General features: G+C 40.5%; 1 protein-coding gene and 1 pseudogene across 2 annotated transcripts; both read right to left on the reverse strand.

Moving 5' to 3' along the window:
• Window positions 1-4,330: 4,330 nt before the first annotated feature.
• MCTS1 (MCTS1 re-initiation and release factor) lies at window positions 4,331-15,824 on the reverse strand. 2 transcript variants are annotated; one of them, XM_044235734.1, is made up of 6 exons: window positions 15,502-15,824; window positions 14,155-14,307; window positions 13,516-13,613; window positions 8,302-8,435; window positions 5,776-5,843; window positions 4,331-4,536 (listed from the first exon to the last, which is right to left on the reverse strand). In XM_044235734.1, exons 1-6 carry the CDS (start codon window positions 15,510-15,512, stop codon window positions 4,455-4,457), a joined length of 546 nt encoding a protein of 181 aa, XP_044091669.1. In that variant the 5' UTR covers window positions 15,513-15,824; the 3' UTR covers window positions 4,331-4,454. The 2 variants fall into 2 exon arrangements, with proteins under 2 accessions (XP_044091669.1, XP_044091668.1); XM_044235733.1 differs by lacking the exon at window positions 15,502-15,824 and adding an exon at window positions 14,875-14,892.
• A 5,009-nt stretch (window positions 15,825-20,833) lies between these two features.
• LOC122896524 lies at window positions 20,834-21,573 on the reverse strand (annotated as a pseudogene).
• Window positions 21,574-22,917: the final 1,344 nt, after the last annotated feature.

Below are 22,917 nucleotides of genomic sequence, written 5' to 3' on the forward strand. Positions count from 1 at the left end.
AGGAACTATTGCTGAGAGACTGGGATATTAAGAACAATTATATTTAATCTAATTTTTACTCTAATACAACCAATAACATTCTAAACATTAAGTGTTCTGAAGGGCTTTCCAAATATATTTTAATGGCCTAATTCTTACAGGTTATAACTTGAGTAAGTTTCTGATTGCTTGAGACCTCAGAAGTGATGGTTACATTGACACAGGATGCATACATTTTCATTTTTTTCCTTTCATTATAAATCAGTTCTAGTGACTACTCCTTTAGAAACTGGAACATTTTGAGTTTCATGAAGAGCCTTGAGAGATACAGTCTCAAAATTAAGGAACCTAGATAAACACAGTTAAAATATTTACCACATTTTGTTTGGGCATACATTCATTTCATATTCCCATTAAGAGATGATTGCTACATTATTAATATTCTCATGCATAAAAAGTAAAATATTTATTGTAATGAAATACCTGTGCACATTGAGTCATTTGCCATTCTTATATTTTTTGAAGTACTATGCTTAGAAATCCTGTATCCTCAGTAGCTGATTTGTATCCAGAGGAGGAACTTGGCTGGATATAATCATTGTTTGACAAATGCCATATGACCTTCTGTTCGGGGACTATCAAATCCCTTGAATTGGAAATGTTCAAGACTACCCCTGGGATGAATCCAGCTGTCTGTTTTGGGTCCAGAACATTAAAAAAAAAAGAAAAAAGAAAAGGAAAAATGCAGCTGCCAACAGAACACCACCAAACCACTGTAACAGTCTCCTAGAAGAGGGCTGATCAGGCCTTTCTATTACTGCACAATGGGACGACCATCTGAGTTGGAATGCTGAATCCTTGCAACTCTAAGACATCTGGATGTTCTTAACCTTCTCACACTGGATATAATCTAAGGAATATTTTTATATTTAGCTCATGTGTAATTTTGAAATTTTGGTGACCAAAATTGGAAGAGTATTAATAACTTCCCAGTGGCTTTATCAGTCGGTATTGGGCTATCACCATTACCCAGATTTTTTTAAATGTAAATTTACTCACTAGCCTGAAGCTCCTTAAGGGCAGGGGCCATTGTGTATTATTCATCTTTGTGCCATATCACCTAGAACCTGGCAGGTATTTAATAAATATTTATTGGGGGCACCTGGGTGGCTCAGTCAGTTAAGCGTCTGCCTTTGGCTCCGGTCATGATCCCAGGGTCCTGCGATGGAGCCCCGCATGGAGTCCCACATTGGGTTCCCTGCTCAGCGGGGAACCTGCTTCTCCCTCTCCCTCTCCTTCTGCCTCTCCCCCTGCTTGTGTTCTCTCTGTCAACTAAACAAATAAAATCTTTAAAAAATATATAAATGTTCATTGAGCTGAACTGACCTTGGCTGAGTATGTCAGATACACAGAAATGGCTAGATTGTAGGCTGGCTTGACACAAAGTTAATTTTTGAAACTAAAAATGAACTGAAGACACATTGCCTGAGAGAAAACAGGCTCTCCCTGTATTCCTACTCTCAGGAATGTGGGTAGACTAGGTTCCCTTTAAGAGTAAGACCTCAAGAGGCTGAGATGCTAGTTTAACCTCTTTGAATTGGCTTTTCTGCATGACCTCATGTTGAGAAACTGACCAGGCTCCCATGTAGAGTGACACCCCTGACTAACACCATGACCTGAGGCCTCAGACCCAGGGGGAAGAAGAAAACATATATATTTAGTCCACATCACCAAGGCAACAGAGTCACTGTACCTCAGCATAGTAGGAAAAACAAGCACAGATGATGATGTTAAATATTTTTAAAGTGTTCCCTACACCCACTGTTAACAGTGGTGAGAAATAAGGATAAATTATTTCAGAAACCAGGCAATTAAAGGTTTTCATTCCTCTAATATGTGTGTGCTTTGTTTTTTTGTTTGTTTGTTTTTAAAAGATTTTATTTATTTTTGACAGAGAGAGATCACAAGTAGGCAGAGAGGCAGGCAGAGAGAGAGAGAGAGGAGGAAGCAGGCTCCCTGCTGAGCAGAGGGCCCGATGCGGGACTCGATCCAGGACCCTGGATCGAGCTTAACCCACTGAGCCACCCAGGCGCCCCATGCTTTGTTTTTTTTTTATTGCTAACACTCCAGAGGCAATCTTGGTCAAGTAACATGAACTTAGCACCAAAAATAGAAGTTCAATGTTTGATTTTGACATCAATGACTCAGATACTCTCTTTTTAAGAATGTAAGGTGCTACAGGCCTCGAATAGGGTGCCTCACCCCTCAAGTGGAGAGACATCTGAATTTGAAACCAGTAAGTCAGCATAAAATGAGACTGTCGAAGAAACCCACCCTGAAAGATGATTTATAAACTATTTACACTTTTATCCACGAGGAATAAATACTAAAATATAAAAAGAGAATCGATTCTCTAATTTCCCTTTCTGTATTTTCATTGTTAGTGTATAAGAAAGCCACTGATTTCTGCACATTGACTTTGTATCCTGCCATGTTGCTGAATTGCTGTATGAGTTCTAGTAGTTTGGGGGTGGAGTCTTTTGGGTTTTCCATATAAAGAATCATGTCATCTGCAAAGAGAGAGAGTTTGACTTCTTCACTCAGTTGTGGATATTATAACTGTCACGATGAAGGAAAATATTCTACATAGAACTTAAAAAGGATATAGGAAGTAAAATATCAGGATTCCTCCACAGGCTAGGAAAGAAAGATTGTGGCAGACATAAGCATTCTAATTAATGATGAAGTAGGAAAAATTCTCTAAGCCTTATGCCAGCCCAGATGAAATATTCCCCCAAATGTCAACCTTCCTTTACTCTTATCCATGTACATCAAGAAACTTCTTGTTAAAAATAAAGAAAACTTCTTGTTTACTAATTGTGTACCCTAAGCAGACGTACCGCTATAAACTAACACATTTACATTTTAATGTGGGAGTCCTCAAGTCCTACAAGTTTCATTAGTGGGAAAGTTTCTCAGTCTGAGGGTCAGAGCGCAGATCAATAACCTTCACCTATGTTGTATCGTGGGGGTAAGCTGCAACAGCCAAACGGCCTCTTTTTACTAACCTCCCTCACCTTTCTCACCAACTTCTAACTTTAACACGGGTCACCACAGTCTTGTAAATGTCTGTATCCATCTGAAAAATAAAACCACATGTCATATATTGGTACACAACCAAATGAAAATGACTGAGACACTAGAACAGCAAGGTTATTGAGAAATACCCACTGTCATTATGTACATTCCCATTTAATTCTCATTTAATTCCCAAAACAGTTTACTGTTCTTATTGAAATAGGTCCACGGCCTTCATAGAACACTTATGATATGAGATACATGTTCTCTGGGGCATACAGAGGGGATGCAAATCTGAAAGTTCTGAGCATCTGTGTAGTATGAGTTTCCCCAGCTTTGGGACAGGGCACTAAATAAATTCAACCTGAATCTCATCAAGCCTATCTGTTTATGGGTTACACAGGGGGGCATAAAAACAAATTAAACTACTTTACAGTGATACAACCGACAAAATCCAGAATGCAGGAGAAAACTCTAAGACAAAACAACCAGATTTCTTCAATCATTAATTTAAAGGGGAAAAGACAAAGGGAGAATTTCTAACGTAAGAGACTTAAACAAATAACCACCAAATGCAATATATGGACCTTGTCTAGGACCAATTTCAAGCAAACAAATGGTTAAAAAAATAAAGAGGCAATCAAGTTCACTTGTCACATATTTGAACCAGATATTTGATCATATTAAGAAACAGTTAAATTTTTGAGGTGTGATAACGATAGTTTAGGTGTAATGATAGTTTTTTTTAAAACCACTTATCTTGTAAAGATACATATTAAAGTTTGGATAAAATTATATATCTGGGATTTGCTTCAAAATAATTGGGGAGTGGAGTGGGAAAGAGTAATGAGATACAGATGAATTAAGATTTGCCATGAATTGAAGCTGGGTGATGGATACAGAAAAGGTTCATTATCCTATTCCCCACATACTTTCATATATGTCTGGAATTTTCCATGATGAAAAGTTGAAAAACAACAAGCAAACAAACAAAAAAACACACAAAAGAGAAAGGGCATTTCCAGGGAGTAATGGGAGAAAATTTCCAGTCTCTCTTCCAGCCCCATTAAGTAAGCAGAGTCTCTGGGGGTCAGCCATATACTATCAAGTTCATTTACCAAGTCCTGCCCTTCATTTTACATCATTAGCCTAAAAAAGGACATCAAGTTGTCTGAGTTTGATTACTTACCAGATACCTCTTAATGTCCAGGTTTACTACCCAATTTTAACTTGACTTTAAGAAAAATTAAAATAATTTTTGAAGCTAACAGAATTTTAGCATCTGTTGAATTTATTCAGCATAACCACAGAGGTATTGTCTTCATGCTGTCACACACAGACACAAACACAGATACAACACAATATCTGTATTTAGCCAAGTGCATTCCTTCTGAGGCTCATTTATATGTCTTCATATGCCACAGCCCATCATTTAAATAATGGATATTTTCAATGCCAATTCCTTTGTTGACTTTCTCACTGTAGAAGGAAAAAACCATATAAACATATTGTTATGAATTTTTATAGGCTTACTTATGGTAAATATAATTCAAAATGAATTGCTATTTTGCAATTATTGAGCCACGTGTAGGGAATTTACTTATATTACATTAACATTATTGACTACATTAAACTACATTACTCTGCTGCAGTTCCTGTCTTAAAGTGATTCCAGTGATCTAACTAGTTGGTCTATAGAAACAAAGTAATGATGTCACCATACCAGGAGAACATCAAAGTGTTATACTTAACCGTGAAACAAAATTAATAGAAATAATTTGGTTATCAAATGAGTTCCAAAGTTTTTCAGTATACTGACTATATTTTGGTAATATATCTTTAATATTTCCCTAATATTCTATACTACCAGGTCAAAAGAGAAGATAAACACTGTGTAGTACTGAACTATGTCACTGGTTTAAAAATTAACTATGGGGCGACTGGATGGCTCAGTCAGTTAAGTGGCAGACTCTTGATTTTGGCTCAGGTAAAGATCTCAGGGTCCTGGGACTGAGCCCCACGTCGTCGGGCTTGGTGCTCAGTGGGAAGTCTGCTCAAGGATTCTCTCTCTCCCTCTGTCTGTCCCTCCCCTTGCTCCTTCTCTCTTTCTCTCTCTCTCAAAATAAATAAATAAATAAATAAATATTTTTTAAAATTAAAAAAATAAAAGAAACTAATAGCAAAAATCTTTCCTCCCACCCAATTTAAACCATACTAAATAAGATGTTCCTAAAATACCACACACATACATACATACATACATATAGAACAGCTGTGTTGGCACACAGTTCTTGTCTGAGTGCTTAAGAAAGAATGCAATCCGGGAGAGAAAATAGGTTTCAGGGACGCCTGGGTGGCTCAGTAGGTTAAAGCCTCTGCCTTCGGCTCGGGTCATGATCTCAGGGTCCTAGAATCAAGCCCCACATTGGGCTCTCTGCTCAGCAGGGAGCCTGCCTCCCCCCCACCAACTCTCTGCCTGCCTCTCTGCTTACTTGTGCTTTCTGTCTATTAAATGAATAAATAAAATCTTTAAAAAAAAAAAAGAAAGTGGGTTTCAATGGCTTCTTAAGTGTTAGGAAAAATCAGAAATGAGGCTTCTGTGCTTAAATATTTGTAAGATGTGGTATGAATGAGAGCAAATTTAACCTGTAATTCTGATGCTTCCTGAGTAGGCTACCCATATCTCAAAAGCTTAGGGGAGACTGACATGAGACTTACATATCTTCTGCAGACATCTTCATGACTCCAACACACAGAGCATGCTGTTTTCCTTCTGCCATGATTGCCTGAAAACACACTGCTAAGAAAACTATCTATCAAAATGCCTTAGAGAGGGGGTGTCAAACAATGATCACATTACTAGTAAAAGTCACTTTGAACCCATCTTGTATCCTCACCCAGACCACCAACACTCCTTGAGGACAGACACCTAGCAGAGTCTGTAGGCTCATGGTAAATATTCAATAAACAATAAATGAATGAATCTAATTATCATTCTTGGTTGTTAAGTTAAATGCTAATACTATAACTCAATGCCAACAAAACCAAAATTAAGTCATGCAAAAAAGGAGATAAAATTTCTTGCATGTAAGTATTAAAAACTGTGAAATAAATATGAATTTTTCTAATGTAATCACTGAATGATGGTTTTATTTAATAGATACATTAAAATAATTATTATATCTCCAATCTATCTTTAAGAACTCAGTGTTTCGGGGCGCCTGGGTGGCTCAGTGGGTTAAGCCACTGCCTTCGGCTCAGGTCATGATCTCAGGGTCCTGGGATCGAGTCCCGCATCGGGCTCGCTGCTCAGCAGGGGGCCTGCTTCCCTTCCTCTCTCTCTCTGCCTGCCTCTCTGTCTACTGTGATCTCTCTCTCTGTCAAATAAATAATAAATAAAATCTTTAAAAAAAAAAAAAGAACTCAGTGTTTCAACCTTTCTAGAACAACCAAAATGTTCTTGGTTATCATTTGAAGCGTTTAGAATGTTAAACATGGTGGGGCGCATGGGTGGCTCGGTCAGTTAAGTGTCTGCCTTCAGCTCAGGTCATGATCCTGGTTGTCCTGAGATCAAGCCCCACAGGGAGCTCTCTGCTCAGTGCAGAATCTGCTTCTGCCTCTACCCCCACCTGTGCCCTCTCATGCACGCTATCTCTCTCTCTCAAATAAAATCTTTTAAAAAACATAAAATGTTAAACACTGCAGTACATATTCTACAAGGTAAATGTTCAAGGGTACACAGTATCTCTCTGTACTAGTTTTGTAACTAAAAGTCTAAAATTATTTCAAAATAAAAATTGCTTAAAAAGCAAAGGCTTTCTAAATTTTCCATTTAAGGGGAACTCCAGAACTACTAACCTACGACACTTAGAAAAATCATAAACATAAAAAAAAACCCTGTCCTCACAGAATAATATTCTCCATTTTCTCCACCTCACTTTCAGTTCATACATTCATTCGACGTTCCAAAAATATTTGAGCACCTCTGACCAGTATCTATGTCAATATAAGCTGTTTCTAAGATATAAACATACACTTTATATTACCCCTTAAATATAACTGCCACAACAGAGGATACTATCCTTTCGAGTACAGGACACACTCTTAAACCCCCTTCAACAGCCTTCCCACTCCACAGTGATTTCCCTATTCCTACCAAGTATTCTCTCAACCTGAAACAAATGGCCACTTTATCTATGACAAGATATCCTCCTGTCCAGATAGTTGACAAAAACCCAGTTAATCAGGGTGTCTGGGTGGCTCAGTTGGTTAAGCCACTGCCTTTTGCTCGGGTCATGATCTCAGGGTCCTGGGATTAAGTCCCGCATCGGGCTCTCTGCTCAGGAGGGAGCAATAAAATCTTTTTTAAAAAACCCAGTTAATCTAGAATATAGCTAACCACCGCTGCAGAAATGAAAATAATGCACAATTATTCAACCATATCATTGAGTTTTAAGAACTACCTGAAACTTTTCTTTTTGAGGAAGTATGTTCTGAGGCCTAGCCAACTTAAAAATGAACTTTAAAATGAAACTTGGGAATTGTCCATATTTCCCACTACCCACTTCTAACACCCTACCTGATACTTAAGCTCTTTTCCCTTTTGAGTGCTTTTACTGCAGTGCACATGGATAAGCCACCAGTAAAAGTAGCAAGCCAATGTCCGAAGAAGTGATCTAGTCATATCATACATATCCTATCCATTCATAATCAAGTTTTATTATTATTTTCTTTAAAGATTTTATTTATCTGAGAGAGAAAGAGAGAGTGAGCAAGAGAGAAAGCACAAGCCATGTTGCGGGGGCGGGGGGCAGGGTGGGGGAGGGGGAAGCAGAGAGAGAAGCAGACTCCCCGCAGAGCAGGGGCCCCCGCATTCGGGGCTTGATCCTGGGATCGTGACCTGAGCCAAAGGCAGATGCTTAACCAACTAAGCCACCCAGGTGCCCCCATAATCAAATTTTATACTGTGTCCTGAGTCTGATAACACTGGGCCATAACTGGGCTGCAATGCAGCTGGGACTCTTTTATTACTTGTTTCCATTTAACTTCTAAGATGGGACATAATTTAGTCTCAAGAAAAGATATTATTTCCCACATCTTGAAATGTAACCAGAAAGGAATGAGATAACAGTAACAGTAACCTCCAAAAAGTACATCTAATCTTCTCTGGAACAAAAGATCTTTCAGTAATGACAAAAATACTGTGAATACATTTTTTCAGCAGTTACAGCCTGGGAAGGATACAACAATTGTATCTACTACAGCAGGGTAAAGTTTAGCTCCAGGAGAAGTTAAGCCTGGACACATGATATTTGCTCCACTGAGTACAAATTTGATGGCTCCTTTATCAACTTGCTGGTGTGGCAGGATAAAAGGATCTAGAAGAAAAGAAATACATTACATAAATTAATGAGGCTAATGACTGAATAGAAAAAGGCAAAGGACATGAACAAGTATTTCCCCAAATTACAGTATTCTGACAGATGCACAATAAAACTAAAGCACCTCCTTTACTTAGCAAGTTGGTAAATATTTTTTAAAGATTTAATTTCTTTCTCAGAGAGAGAGAGGCTGAGCACAAGCAGGGGAAGCAGCAGGCAGAGGGAGAAGCAGGCTCCCTGCTGAGCAAGGAGCCCGATGTGTAACTCGAATGTAGGACCCTGGGATCATGACCTGAGCCAAAGGTAGCCACTTAAACCGACTGAGCCACCCAGGTGTCCCCATATTGGTAAATATTTTTAACAAAAGTAATCCCCAGTGCTAGCAAGAGTGTGGGAAAACTAGCATTCTTATACATTGCTAGAAGGCTTATAATTGGGTACAATCTTTCTTTAGGACTACTTGGCAACATGTATCAACAGCCTTGAAAAGGTTCAAACTCTTTGACTCAGTAATTCTATTTCTAAGACTTTATCCTAAGAAAAAATTAGAGAGGGCCACCTGGGTGGCTCAGGTGTTAAGCATCTGCCTTCAGCTCAGGTCATGATCCCAGGGTCCTGGGATCGAGGCCCACGTTGAGCTCCCTGCTTAGTGGGAAGCCTGCTTCTCCCTCTTCCACTTCCCCTGCTTGTGTTCCCGGTCTTGTCTCTCTCTGTCAAACAAATAAATAAAATATTTTTTAAAAATTAGAGATACATAATATACTTAGGTAAAAATATATTCATTGCAGTACTACTCTATATAATAGAAATAAATCGGAATCAACCTAAATGTCCAACAATAAAGAGATAAATGACTTAAGTATAACATACATAAAACAGAACCATATTTTTAGAGACTATGTAATACTCAGGTAAATGTTCATACTAATGTTAAAAGAAAAAAAAACAATAAGAAAAAAAACAAACACCAGGGACGCCTGGGTGGCTCAGGTGTTAAGCATCTGCCTTCGGCTCAGGTCATGATCCCAAGGTGCTGGGATCGAGCCCCACATCGGGTCCCTGCTCAGCAGAGAGCCTGCTTTTCCCTCTCCCTCTGCCTGCTGTTCTGCCTACTTGTGCCCTCTCTCTCTGTGTCAAATAAATAAAATCTTTTAAAAAAACAGCCACTAAAGAGATCAGTGGGTGGTAGGGGTTGAGGGGAAGGAGCAAGGGACAAAGAGGTGGATTTTTAGGGCAGTGAAACTGTTTTATGATAGTACATAGTGATACTGTAACAGTGGATACATAACATTATGCATTTGACAAAACCATAGAATGTACAATGCAAAGAATGAACCCTAATATAAACTATGGCCTTTGGTTAATAATAATGTAAGAACATTGGTTCATCAATAGTAACAAATGCAGTACATCAATATAAGATGTTAGTAACAAGGGAAGGAGGGTAGGAAGTACATGGGAACTCTGTACTTTCTGCTCTATTTTCCCATAAACCTGCAACTGTCCTAAAAAAAACTCTATTAATTAAAAACTATTTAACAGAGTGCACAACTTCAAATGGAAAAAATACATACATTTATACATACACCCACCATAGCAAATAGAGGTACCTGGGTGGCTCAGTCAGTTATCCTTTTGCCTTCAACTCAGGTCATGACCCCAGTGTCCTGGGATCAAGCCCTGCATTGGGCTCTCTGCTCAGTGGAGAGTCTGCTTCTCCCTCTGCCCCTCCCCCTGCTTGTTTTCCCTCTCTCTCAAATAAATTTTAAAAAAGAGAAATACACTGATATACTAGCTATGGTTATCTCTAGGTCATGGAAATACAGGTGATTTCATTTCTCTATTTTCCAACTCTCTATGAACACGAATTCCTTTTGTAATCTCAAAAAACTTATTTGTGTGTGTGTGTGTGTCTACTAATAGTTCACAACCTAAGAAGTAAAGGCTTCCTGAAGGATTCAAAACGTTTTAGACCTCTCGGGGTTTTCTGGAAATAATAATAACTGGTAAAATTTATTCACTTTTTTAAAAGATTATTTATTTATTTATTTGACAGAGAGAGAGATCACAAGCAGGCAGAGAGGCAGGCAGAGAGAGAGGAGGAAGCAGGCTCCCCGCCGAGCAGAGAGCCCGATGCGGGACTCGATCCCAGGACCGTGAGATCATGACCCCAGCCGAAGGCAGCGGCTTAACCCACTGAGCCACCCAGGCGCCCTAAAATTTATTCACTTTTTAAAAAATACTTTATTCATGTAACAGAGAGAGAGAGATCACAAGTAGGCAGAGAGAAAGGCGGGGGGGGGGCCTTTCAGCAGGGAGCCCGATTCGGGGCTCAATCCCAGGACCCTGGGATCATGACCTGAGCTGAAGGCAGAGGCTTAACCCACTGTACCACTCAGGTGACCCTCAAATTTATTCACTTTAATGCCCTACCACTAGCCCTCCTACTAGTTAGAGAACAAGTAAGTCTTCTTCCTACCGAGACCATATATTAAACATGGATTCAAATTTAAACATCTTATTTAAAAAAAGGAACCTGAATGAACGCATTTATACATAATTTGTTTTCCAGTTTTCCATCCTCATTAGTACCTGCCCTTTAATAATATGATGATGATGATCCTGATCATGGTAAGGACAATAATACACAGTAGTAGTGGACGTTTTTTGCACAATTACTATATCACTACAGCGGCTATTTTATATTAAGCCATTACTGTGTTCCAAGCACTGTGTTAGATGAATTATATGCACAGTCTCATTTAATGCTCACAACCCTGGGAGATAATACCATATATCCTTTTTCTTGAAAATTTTATTTATTTATTTGAGAGAGAGAGAGAATGCAAGTACACACAGGGGAGGAGGAGGAGAAGGAGAAGGAAAGGGAGAGGATTCCAAGGAGACTCAGCGCTGAATATGGAGGCTGATGCAGAGATAATATATCCATTTTAAAGATAAGGCAATAGGGATGTCTGGGTGGCTCATTGGGTTAAGTGTCTGCCGTTGGCTCAAGTTGTGATCTCAGGTTCCTGGGATCTAGTCCCAGGCTCCTTGCTCCTTGGGGAACCTGCTTCTCCCTCTGCCTGCTGCTACGCCCTGCTTGAGCACTCTCTCTCTCTCTCTCTCTCTCTCATCTTCTGACAAATAAATAAATAAAATCTTTTAAAAAATAAGGATAAGGCAATAAAGCTTAAGCAAGTTAAGTGACTTGACCTGTTTAAGTGGCTTGGCAAAAATGACATGTGCTGGGAATTGAACCCGGTGTTCCTAACTCCAAGTATGCTTTTAACCACCATATTACTGTGCTTCTTGCAAATCAATAACTTTAGGATGTCCTAAAAGGTTGGTTCCTAGCAAAATATCATTAAATAGGGACATTTCTCTCTTCCAACTTATTATGCAAAGTCTTAGCATAGAGGAAAACCGTAAGAATAGTTCGATGAACACTTGGACACCATCCACGTAGATTGAAAAACTCTTCATTAACCCTTTGCTCTACTTGCTCTATCTCTTTTTATTTCTACACACATATTTTGTCCTCCACCATTTGAAATTTCAGACATAATGCTTCACCATAAGTACATATCACCTAAAAATAAAGTCATTCTCCTAAATAACCACAATATTATCATACCTAAAAATTTAACACTAGTTGTACAATATCATCTTTAGCCAAACCATGTTCAAATTTTGCCCCAAGAGTCTAAGAAAGTGTTTTATTTCTTTTGAGGCAGGGGAGGAGGGCTTGAATTTTGTTTTTCAAACAGGACCCAACCTAGATTCATGCAAGACATTTGAGCATTTTGTCTTGGTTCTCTTTTAGTTAAAAAGGAATTAATGTCATCAAAATGTCCTAATGTCACCAACATATTTTCATTTTAAACTTTTCCCATTGCATCAGGACTCAGTTTTTCTCCATTGTACTTTTTTAATCTGAGGAAATCAATACTTAATCAAATAACTGTAAATAATCCTTCCTAATCTATAAATAATCTTCCTAGATGATAAAACGCTTCACCTCTTTTAAGACTCGCCTTACCGCTCCAGACCTCCATTCTACCAGGTAATTCAAAACTGATCTCGTCTTACCAAAAACCAAACTCATTAAGTTACCACTACCATCTCTAGAGCCCTCCAGTTGCTCCCTTCCTTTCTGCCTCTTGGCTGGAATGCCAGAAATATACTGGTTTGAAAAGCGGAAATTTTGACTTCACAGTTAAAAACCTCTTGTGCATGAGGGTTGTTTCTCCTTTGGATTTTCTTTTGTAATGTACTCAGTCTAATAATAATGTAGGTATGTAAGAAACATTATTTCATAACACCTGAGCTTGGCACTCAACTAACAGTAACCGGGACTCCCACAATTAGTCAATCCTTTCCTTTATACAGAGTTATCTCTACAAGGCAAATCTACATACAAATTTAAAAGAAGGAAGTGCTCATAGCACTTATCACCGTTTGTGAATATTTATGTATTTATCGAATGTATACATGTATACATGTGTATGTATATATATGTAATTATCTAATTGTTATCTATTCTTCCAACTAGACCGTTAGCTTCATAGGGACAGGAACAATGTCTGCCTTTGATTCCTGTCATATTCTCAATCTCATATGATTCCTGTCATAGCTAGTTCAGAGCCTGACACATGGTAAGTTCAATAAATATTTGCTCAATGAATGAATGTTCTTTCTTGGCCTTTCTGGAATGCCTAATGAGAAAATTTGCATTTTTTAAGATTTACCACAAGATGGGGATTCATTTTAGTTTTATATCCCTTATCACCTAGTATTAATAAGTTAACTTCCAGAAATCACTTTCAACTTTCCATGTCCCCAAATACATATTTTCTTTTTTTTAAAGATTTTATTTATTTATTTGACAGACAGAGATCACAAGTAGGCAGAGAGGCAGGAAGGGGGCTGGGGAAGCAGGCTCCCTGCTGAGCAGACAGCCCAATGCAGAGTTCGATCCCAGGACCCTGGGACCATGACCTGAGCTGAAGGCAGAGGCTTTAAGCCAGTGATCCACCCAGGTGCCCCCAAATACATATTTTCTAACAAGACTTACATTTGTGAAGTAACCTTAGGGTTGGATAAAAAGGCCCTTCTCTTTGTCTAAAAAATAGTAATTCTCCATTTACTGTAAGGATTTCTATATGTTCATGGCTGTAAGACAAATGTCACAAAGTACCAAGTTAGATATTTTCTTTCTAAAATAAGTATGTCAAACATCCTTTAGATAATAAAAAATATGAAACATACATCTACAAAGATACAGTAACCTCTTTTATATTTCATTAAATAACCAGGAAAAAAAGTCACCGTTTAAATTGTTTCACCTACCATAACAGTCCAGTAGAGGAATAAAAAGAAAAATATGACCTACTACAATTTCATTTCACATCTTATTATCTTAATTTCATCATTAGGTAATTCAATAAAACAAATATCTACAGTACAAACTGAAATAAATTCAAGTCTGAATAAAAACACTTTAATAAAACACTCAGTACACAAAGCTACATTTTTCAGGAACATAGAGAAACACTTGAAAATACAAATACTGATGTTTTAGTTATTCTATTTATCTACTTCTATAATTAATCTACCAATGGTTAATGTGAAAGTAATTCCATTTATTATGAGTGCAATCTAATCATACAATATTCAGCTACTCTGAGCTTTATATAGAGAAAAATAGACTTACCATCGCACTATTTTGACAGGATCTTTCTTAGGCATGATTTGATTAAGCCATGGTTCAATACCTGGAAATTGTTCTATCAACTGGTTCTTAATACCCTTTATAACTGAGGTTTTCAACTGGATGCAGTTGGAGACATTTTCTTTTTCATCAAATCTGTCAAATGATTTTTGCAAGAAAAAGGCACATTCAAGCAGACATATCAAAATAGCTAAAGGTATTGTTTTAATTAGTCATCTATTCCCAAGTAAGTATTTTAGATGTCTAAAATAACTATGAAATAAATTGTTTTTAAAAATATCATTTCCCTTTAATTCTGTCCAGCGCAAAACCAGTGTCTTAATACAATATTAAACTGTCATGTATACACAATGGAGGGGGGCGGTGGGGGTGGGGAGTATAGTAGGCACATTTCACATCCTAATCTGTAATCAGCTACACAAATGCCTTTCCTGGAAAACCCTTCACAATTCTACCCAGGAAGAAACAGATTCCCACCTATAACAAAACCTGTGTGAAAAAACAAAAGTAAAACAAAACAAAACAAAAAACCCTCAGGCGCTGAAACACAAAAGACCAACCCAAATAGAACACAGAAAACTGGCCCCTGCTAGGCTATGCAATCTGCTGAGGGTTGTTTTTTTTTTTTTTTTTAAGTGATGATGAGGATTATTTCTAAGATCCCTATTTACTTTTGTTCAAAATGTCATGCACAAAACCCACCTTCCTTTGCCCATGTTCCCCCTTTGCTTTTTATGTCTACCAAGTCTGGAAGAAAAACCCACTAGGTAGGTTCCCAAAGAATTTTTGTCTTCCTTACACTGAACTGCCTATGGGGCAATCACGCTATTTTCAAGACAAGGTTAATCTGGCAGCTAGGCAATAGACATGACAGGCCCCTTGCTTCCTGTCACCCAGACTCCTTCACTCCCATGACCCAGGAAGTCAAGCCTTCCCTTATTCAGTTCATAACTAATAAACATATGGCAGTGAGTGCAGGGCTCTCCTCTGAGCTAAAGAGAATATACCCTTAAATCACAGTGCAAGGATGTGATTGGTAGAACCTAGGAACAGGGATAGGATTGGGAGAGGGGGCAAAAGAGAAAGAGGGCTAAGGAAAAAAAGAAAATGAGGGTGGGAGGATCAAAACTCGATTGAAGATTAGGGATGGAAAGGTTACAGTGTTGCAAGTTGCGAGTGAGAGCCTAGTGCTACAAAAACCTTAGGGAATAAGGACGGCAGGGGTGGGGGAGAGAGAAAGAGGTTCTTTGCTCTCGCCCTCTTCCCCACCCCCACCCCCAACCCCACCCCCTTTGTGAGCAGCCGATGGAGTCCACAGCATGTCCTTACTTCTTGAACATGATCCAAGGTGAAGGGGGCGACGATAGGGAAGGGCCCGGAATGGGAAAAGAGAATTGAATTAGCAAGGGTCCGGCAGATCCTCGTTACACGAGGAAGGCCGGCACTGACAGTCTGAGCTGTTGTCGTTATCCGGAAAGGGAGACAGCCAGCCGCACTTTACGGTTCTCAATGAAATTTGACTACTTCCGCTCCTCTGAACACGTCGGAGCTTTTGCCGGTCCTTTTTGGGCTACAGATTACCCTCCAGCTAGGAGAGCTGGAAGGGCGGGACTACAGAAGGAAGAAGAGATAGAGCAATCATTCTAGCTGCAGGAAGAGGAGAATGAAGGGGGTGGAGTAATCGATCAAGGCACCATTTATGGCAGTTGCGTCAGTTACGGGCTCCTCAAAGGGCCAAGATTATTCCGTGTTTGGTTGCCACCTGCTTATCCACCTAGGCAATTTTTCAGTGGGAACGTTTCTGTTCCACGAGACACTCGAACGGATCGGTGCTTACCAAACACCGTGAACCCAGGAAAACCTCATGGCATCTTGTTAATGTATTCGTGGGCTTGACCACGTTTCGCAAGCAATAATACAGGATATCCAGTTAACTTTGAATTTCAGATAAACAATGAATATCTATTTTTCAGTATGTCTACACCTCATGCAATATTTGGGACATACTTATATTTTTAAATTTTCCTTGTTATCTGAATGTAATTAGGCGTCTGGTATTTTAATCTGACAATCACATTCACCGGCCACAGTGAGGTGCCCCCATAGAATTATTCACTAGGTTGCTGTCCCCTGACTCAACATACCTACAAGTTAGGCTATAACTCAAGGGAGCTAATTTCCCTGACGATAGAATGGCCTCTAGGTAAGCTATACAAGACTTACCTGACCGAAGAGGTAACAGTTAAAGAAACACGTTTTATTAGTTAATTTTAAAAAGAGCAAATCCAAAGTTTTGATCAGCAAAGAAATCATAGAAAAATACAAAACCTAACTAAACAGGCACCATCCAGGCAGTTGAGTGGATGAGCACTCATCTGTAAAACAAATACACCAGTCTCTCCGGAGAGCAAATACTCTATACTGGGGAGATGGGTGTTTGGAGCAATCATAATAAACGCTATTATGTATTTGAATTGTACAACAAACTCACCTTGCCTTGATTCTATGGTAGGGACACTCTTCTTCTTCTTCTTTTTTTTAAGATTTTATTTATTTGAGAGAGAGAGAGATCACAAGTAGGCAGAGAGGCAGGCAGAGAGAGAGAGAGGAGAGGAAGCAGGCTCCCTGGGATCATGACCTGAGCCAGAGGCAGAGGCCTTAACCCACTGAGACACCCAGGCACCCCTGGTAGGGACAGTCTTCTGATTATAACTTGGTTTCCCATAAAGATCTCCCTGACAAGAATTTGCCATTTTTAAAAATTCTATTTATTTATCCGAGAGAGAGAGAAAGAGTGAGAGAAAATGAGCAGGGGAGGCGCAGAGGGAGAAGTAGACTCCCATCTGAGCAGGGAGCCTGAGGAAAGGCTCCACCCCAGGACCCTGAGATCATGACCTGAGCCAAAGGCAGGTGCTTAACTGCTGAGCCACCCAAGTGCCCCGAATTTGCCATTTTTAATTCAAATCCTCATGAACAGTTGTTTGTCTTTGTAAATTAATAAATTGCCATTCTGGTTTATACCTGTCTCTTGTGAATGTCCTTAGTGTGAGTCTACATCCGCTCTGTAACATTTAGAATATTGAATTTATGAACATACAAAACTGAAGCCCAGACCCCAAGCTGTGGTTGGTGGTGCTACACTGTCAGGCTTCTTGCCAAACAGCTTTCCTCTCCTGGCACATCACCCTGGGAGCCTGCCATGTAACAATAAATACATTATAACACCAATAAACAGTTATTAAGTAGCTTGAGATGAATGGAAAAAAGAACCCATTGAATCTATACATGTTAATAGCATAGTAGTAACTATATATTCCACTAGTAAATAAAATTTAACTTGATAGACCCCAGAGTTAAGAATACCTAGATGGACTTTCTACTTTCTACTTACTTTTAAGAAAAGTAATAATTCAAAAGTCAAATATTTGCAGCGCTAGAAATAATAACTGACTTTTAATTCTACAAAATCATGCATACTCTATCCAAATTATGACAAGTCTCATATGCATGAGACTAGATATATAGCAACATGTACATACATGTTTTAATCTAATTTCATACACTCTGATGATCATAGAAACTGAATCTGAATTATGACAAATGCCAAGTTAGGTCATCAGTATTAATGAGGTATTTAGTTTTGTATGTGTGCATGAATACCTTCATTCATAACCCACCTACACAAATACATAAGCAGGGTCCGATTTTCACTGCAATGTGTTTCTGGTTTTATGTTGTAAATGGTATCATCCTAAAGTGGATTTTTTTCCCAAGGTTAATTGGGGCTTTGCTTCTGACAAAGGACTCATCTTCAAGTAGATCATTGCTATAACAAACTATATATCATAAAAGAAGAAATACCCCAAACTAAACCTCTTCAAAACTTAAAATAATGAAAAAAAATTTAAATGGTGGTGGCACCTGGATGGTACAGTTGGTTGAGCAACAGACTCTTGGTTTGTACCCAGGTCCTGATCTCCAGGTCATGGGATTAAGCCCCACATTGGGCATGGAGTCTTTTTTTTTTTTAATTTTATTTTATTTTTTCAGTGTTCCAAGATTCATTGTTTATGCACTACACCCAGTGCTCCATGCAATACATGCCCTTCTTTTTTAATTTTTTTTTAAATTTTTGTTTATTTTTAAAATTTCTTTTCAGTGTTCCAGAATTCATTGTTTATGCACCACACCCAGCGCTGGGCATGGAGTCTTCTTGAGAATTCTCTCTCCCTCTGCCCCTCCCACTCATGCGCTCCCTCTCTCAATCTCTCTCTCTCTCAAATAAATAAATAAATCTTTTGAAAAATTAAAATAATGGAGTGCCTCGGTGGCTCAGTTGGTTGAGCATCTGCCTTCGGCTCAGGTCGTGATCCCAGGGTCCTGGGATTCAGCCCAGTATGGGGCTCCCTGCTCAGCAGGGAGCATGCTTCCCCCTCTTCTACTTCTCCTCCCCCCACTTGGGCTCTATCTATCTCTCTCTCTCAAATAGATAAACAAAATCTTTAAAAAAATTAAAATAATGGGGCGCCTGGGTGGCTCAGTGGGTTAAGCCGCTGCCTTCGGCTCGGGTCGTGATCTCAGGGTCCTGGGATCGAGTCCCACGTTGGGCTCTCTGCTCGGCGGGGAGCCTGCTTCCTCCTATCTCTCTGCCTACTTGTGATCTCTCTCTGTCAAATAAATAAATAAAATCTTTAAAAAAAATTAAAAAAATGAACTTCATTTATTCATGCAATAAGTAGTTATGAAGGACCCTTCTGTTTTAAATGTACATGCTCTCTGTACTATAATTTGTGCATAAATATTCTGTGCAACCTAGAAGGTTCTTCAGTGCACATGCAGCATGAAACACAGAAAACCCAAGTCTATCATATATTTTACTAAAATATATAACCTAGCTATAAGAAACATTAAATGTTCAACAATGGTATTTGCTTCCTTAAACTTTGGAAAGGATTTTTTAGGGTCATCTTGACACAAGGCTCTAATATGCTGCCCAGGGAAATTTGCTTTAGAAAGACTGCCTTTTCTTCTCCATAAGCCTCCTTGAGCAATAAGTGTGGCACCAAAACCCTTGAGCACCCAGTAAAGAGAGGTTTCTTTAGGAGCTAGGCCACAGCTCTGAACACTGGAAGAACTGCTTTCACTGCAAGAAAGAATTGGGCCACTGCCAGACCCCTGCTAGGCCTCACATCTCTCAGAATCTACAGCCTGTGATGTCTTACATTAAGGTCAATTCTCCCACAAATTGCCTCTCGGCCTTACACCTTAGAGCCCTTTGCAGCCCGGCTTTCTATCCCCACAAAGGCAAGGCATACCTAAGAATCACACCACTACCGCCACCACCAATCCCTCTGCAGAGCATAGGTGAGAAAATGCGCTGGGCCTGGCCATTGCCTGAATCTTTCCATATGGAGCAATATAAAGAACACCAACAAAACAGCAGCTCCTGCCTCCGGTGCCAAATACAGCTAAATTTGGGGAGAGCTCAAAGCTTCCCATGTATCTGAGGACTGTAAGGACTAACCACCCTGCCAAACTTGGGACAAGTTGAACTCACTCACCATGCTCATTCACATCCTTGTTTTTCTCTTTCACAGCCCAGTATGCAAGCGCCCAGTTCAACTTATTTGCTATGTGACCTTGGGCAAGTGACTTGAATTCTGTGCCTGTTTTCTCATCTATACAATAAAGGCTCTACTTTATGAGGGTGCTACAAGGATTAAATGAGTTAATGCATGCAAAGCATTGTTACTTTTTTTTTTTTTAAGTAAGCTCTACCGCCAGTGTGTTTCTTGAACTCATGACCCTGAGATCAAGAGTCCCGTGTTCTACCAACTAAGCCAGCCAGGTGTCCCTATTATTGTCACTACTAAATTACCATATTGTTATTGTTTTCCCAATATCCCTCTGGGCTTCTTCTCCCCCCACCTGACCTGTCATTTCTACCTTAACTTCCAAGTGCTTCTGCAGTGGCTTCTAGAACACCACTCTATGATTAACAAACTCTCCTACCATCCTCCAACTCATCCCTGAATATTCATGGCCTTCCCGTGAGAGTGGAGCTTACCTTGCAGATCTTTCAAATGAAAGTGATTTATACCAATACATGCATATACTACCCAGTCAGGAGGTGAGGTGGGCATCCTCTTCCAGCCCCATCACAACTTCCAGATAATTCTTCCTTCACCCTCAGGTGAAAAACCCCAATTCTTCCTTTAAGTTTCATACCATTTGGTTACACCTCAACACCTTTACTCATTCACTGAAGATCCTGGCATCCGGCTCACAGCCTGTCCAGTCCCCACTCCACCCCCATAAAGCATTGTTTACAAAAAGAAAAAAAAACCCTCCACAATATATTTCACCCATAAAGTGAAAAAAGCAAAAGTAAAACTGCATGCATTGTATGGTCCTACCTATGTTCTTTAAAAGCACATCTGTACAATATATATGTAAATACACCAAAAAATTTCTGGAAGAACACACATAAAACTATCACTAGTTATTAAAGTACTGGCAATGGCAGGGAGCTGGGGCCAAATGCCCTGGTCTCAGGCTTTGGGAACTCTTTGAGTTCCCCAAAGTTAGGGGCTCAGAGGGAACAGGGGTTAACCAAGACAGAGGAAGCAGCGGCAGGTTATGATTTCCCCTCCCCCGTGGTTCATTCACAGCCCACCTGGCCCCTCAGCCAGGCCCTGGGAAGGGGGACAGGCGGTGGCACGGCTTCTCTGGGGCCAGGACAGGGGAGAGACTCGCCCTCCCAGCGCCTGGGTCTGGGGCCCAGCCAGAAGGGCCGGGCTGGTCCTGGAGAACGGGTGAGCTGCCTCCCTCCATCTGGGCAGCTCCAGGGCTGAGGGGGGCCCCCGCCTGGGAGCTCAGAGGCTGTGACAGCTGGGCGGGGCAGGACTGTGTGGGCACACTTCAGGAAAGCCTCTTCCCCGTGAGGACGCTAATGGCCAGGAACATAAGTTCATTTTCCTGGGCAAAGCGGGAGGCCTCCAGGAAAGTAAGCTTGCGCTCAGGGTCCAGGTCTTTTTTGAAGCCACAGAGACAGGCCACGATGTGGGGACTAGCCAACGTGCGGCCTCCGCTGGCCAAGCGGCCAGCGAGTTGTACCCATGCAGGCACCCATGCAGGGCTCCAGCCACCGGTCAGCAGCAACTCCATGTCACTGACCCAGAGGGCCCCCCCCGGCCGGCTGTGGCCCAAACCCGGAGCGTCACAGTCTCCCCACCCACGTTGACCTCCCCGGGGGGCAAACTCCTGGCCGGCTGTGTGCTCGGAGCCCTGCTTGAACTTATTCTCAATGAACTGATGAAGCAGACATGATTTGCCTGTTCTCGCACTGCCAATCACCAGGAATTTGAAGGGGAGGTTGGAGGTCGCGCAATAGGGTACCATGGCCCAGCCTGCTCCCCGAGGGCATCCGCTTCACTCCAGCTGCCGCCCGGATGCCTTCCTACTGCCAGGCCGGCGCCGCCACTTCATCTAGGGGATTTTTCTATGTCGGATCATAGATGAGAGACAGATATGCTTCGATGCCTTTGATGGCTATAGAGCATTCCATTGTATGTGCATACCATAATTTAACTAGTCTCCTTCTGATTGTCACCTACAAGAGGACTGAAGGGTAGAATGGAGCCATAGAACTCCAAGCCTCCTCCACCTTCCACTGGCTTCCCATCATCAGGAGTCAGGTCCCTATGCTCTAACACTTGTCTTAATCTCAAAAGTCCTCAACTCAACTATACCAACAAGAGGTCACTGAGGACCCCATACACAACCCTGCCCCTGGCAGAAATTAAGAAAAAACTCATACACTGGGACTAACCCCTCCTAGAGGTTTTCATTCACTGTCAACCGCAGTCAAGAGAGGGCCTAGAGTGGGGCAAATTTCAAGCCTCCCCAAACTTCTTCACTTCTATCTACAAGAGTCCAGACATGCAGTGCTCCCTACAACCTCATCATTCCTACCTACCTTGAGTCCACCAGGGACTGCTTTGATTAGAACATCCATCTCCAGGGGCACCTGGGTGGCTCAGTGGGTTAAAGCCTCTGCCTTCAGCTCAGGTGATGATCCCAGGGTCCTGGGATTGAGTCTCAGGTCGGGCTTTCTGCTCAGTAGGGAGCCTGCTTCCTCCTCTCTCTCTGCCTGCCTCTCTGCCTGCTTGTGAGCTGTCTCTCTGTCAAATAAATAAATTAAATTAATAAATAAATAAAATAAAATAAAATAAAGAACATCCATCTCCAGTTATATTAGTCCCATAAGAAGCCCCAGATTCTCTAGTCAGCACCCCTCATCTCACCCGGTCTCATCTCTATGGCTCTGTACATCCCCCATTCTGTCTCCATCTCCCAACCTGCTATCTTCCCATATCAGGAAATGGCAATGCCATCCACTTATTTTCTTGGGTCAAAAATCATCTGTGTCGTCACTCTCACATCTTACATCTAGTCCATCAGCAAATACTTTCACCTTTACTTTCAAAATATATCCAAACTCTGGGGAGCCTGGCTGGTTCCAGTCAGTAGAGTATGCAACTCTTGATCTTGGGGTCATGAGTTCAAGCCCCATGTTGCACCTAGAGCATACTTTCATATACATATATATATGAAATATATATATATTTTGGAGATATATATATATATATATATATATATATATATATATATTTATCCAAAATCTCAGTGCTTTTCACATACCTTCACCACTGTGACCTAGTCAAACCTGCCATCACCTTTCAC

The sequence above is a fragment of the Neovison vison genome, chromosome X (genome assembly GCF_020171115.1).
Source record: "Neovison vison isolate M4711 chromosome X, ASM_NN_V1, whole genome shotgun sequence".
NCBI classification, from domain to species: domain Eukaryota; kingdom Metazoa; phylum Chordata; class Mammalia; order Carnivora; family Mustelidae; genus Neogale; species Neogale vison.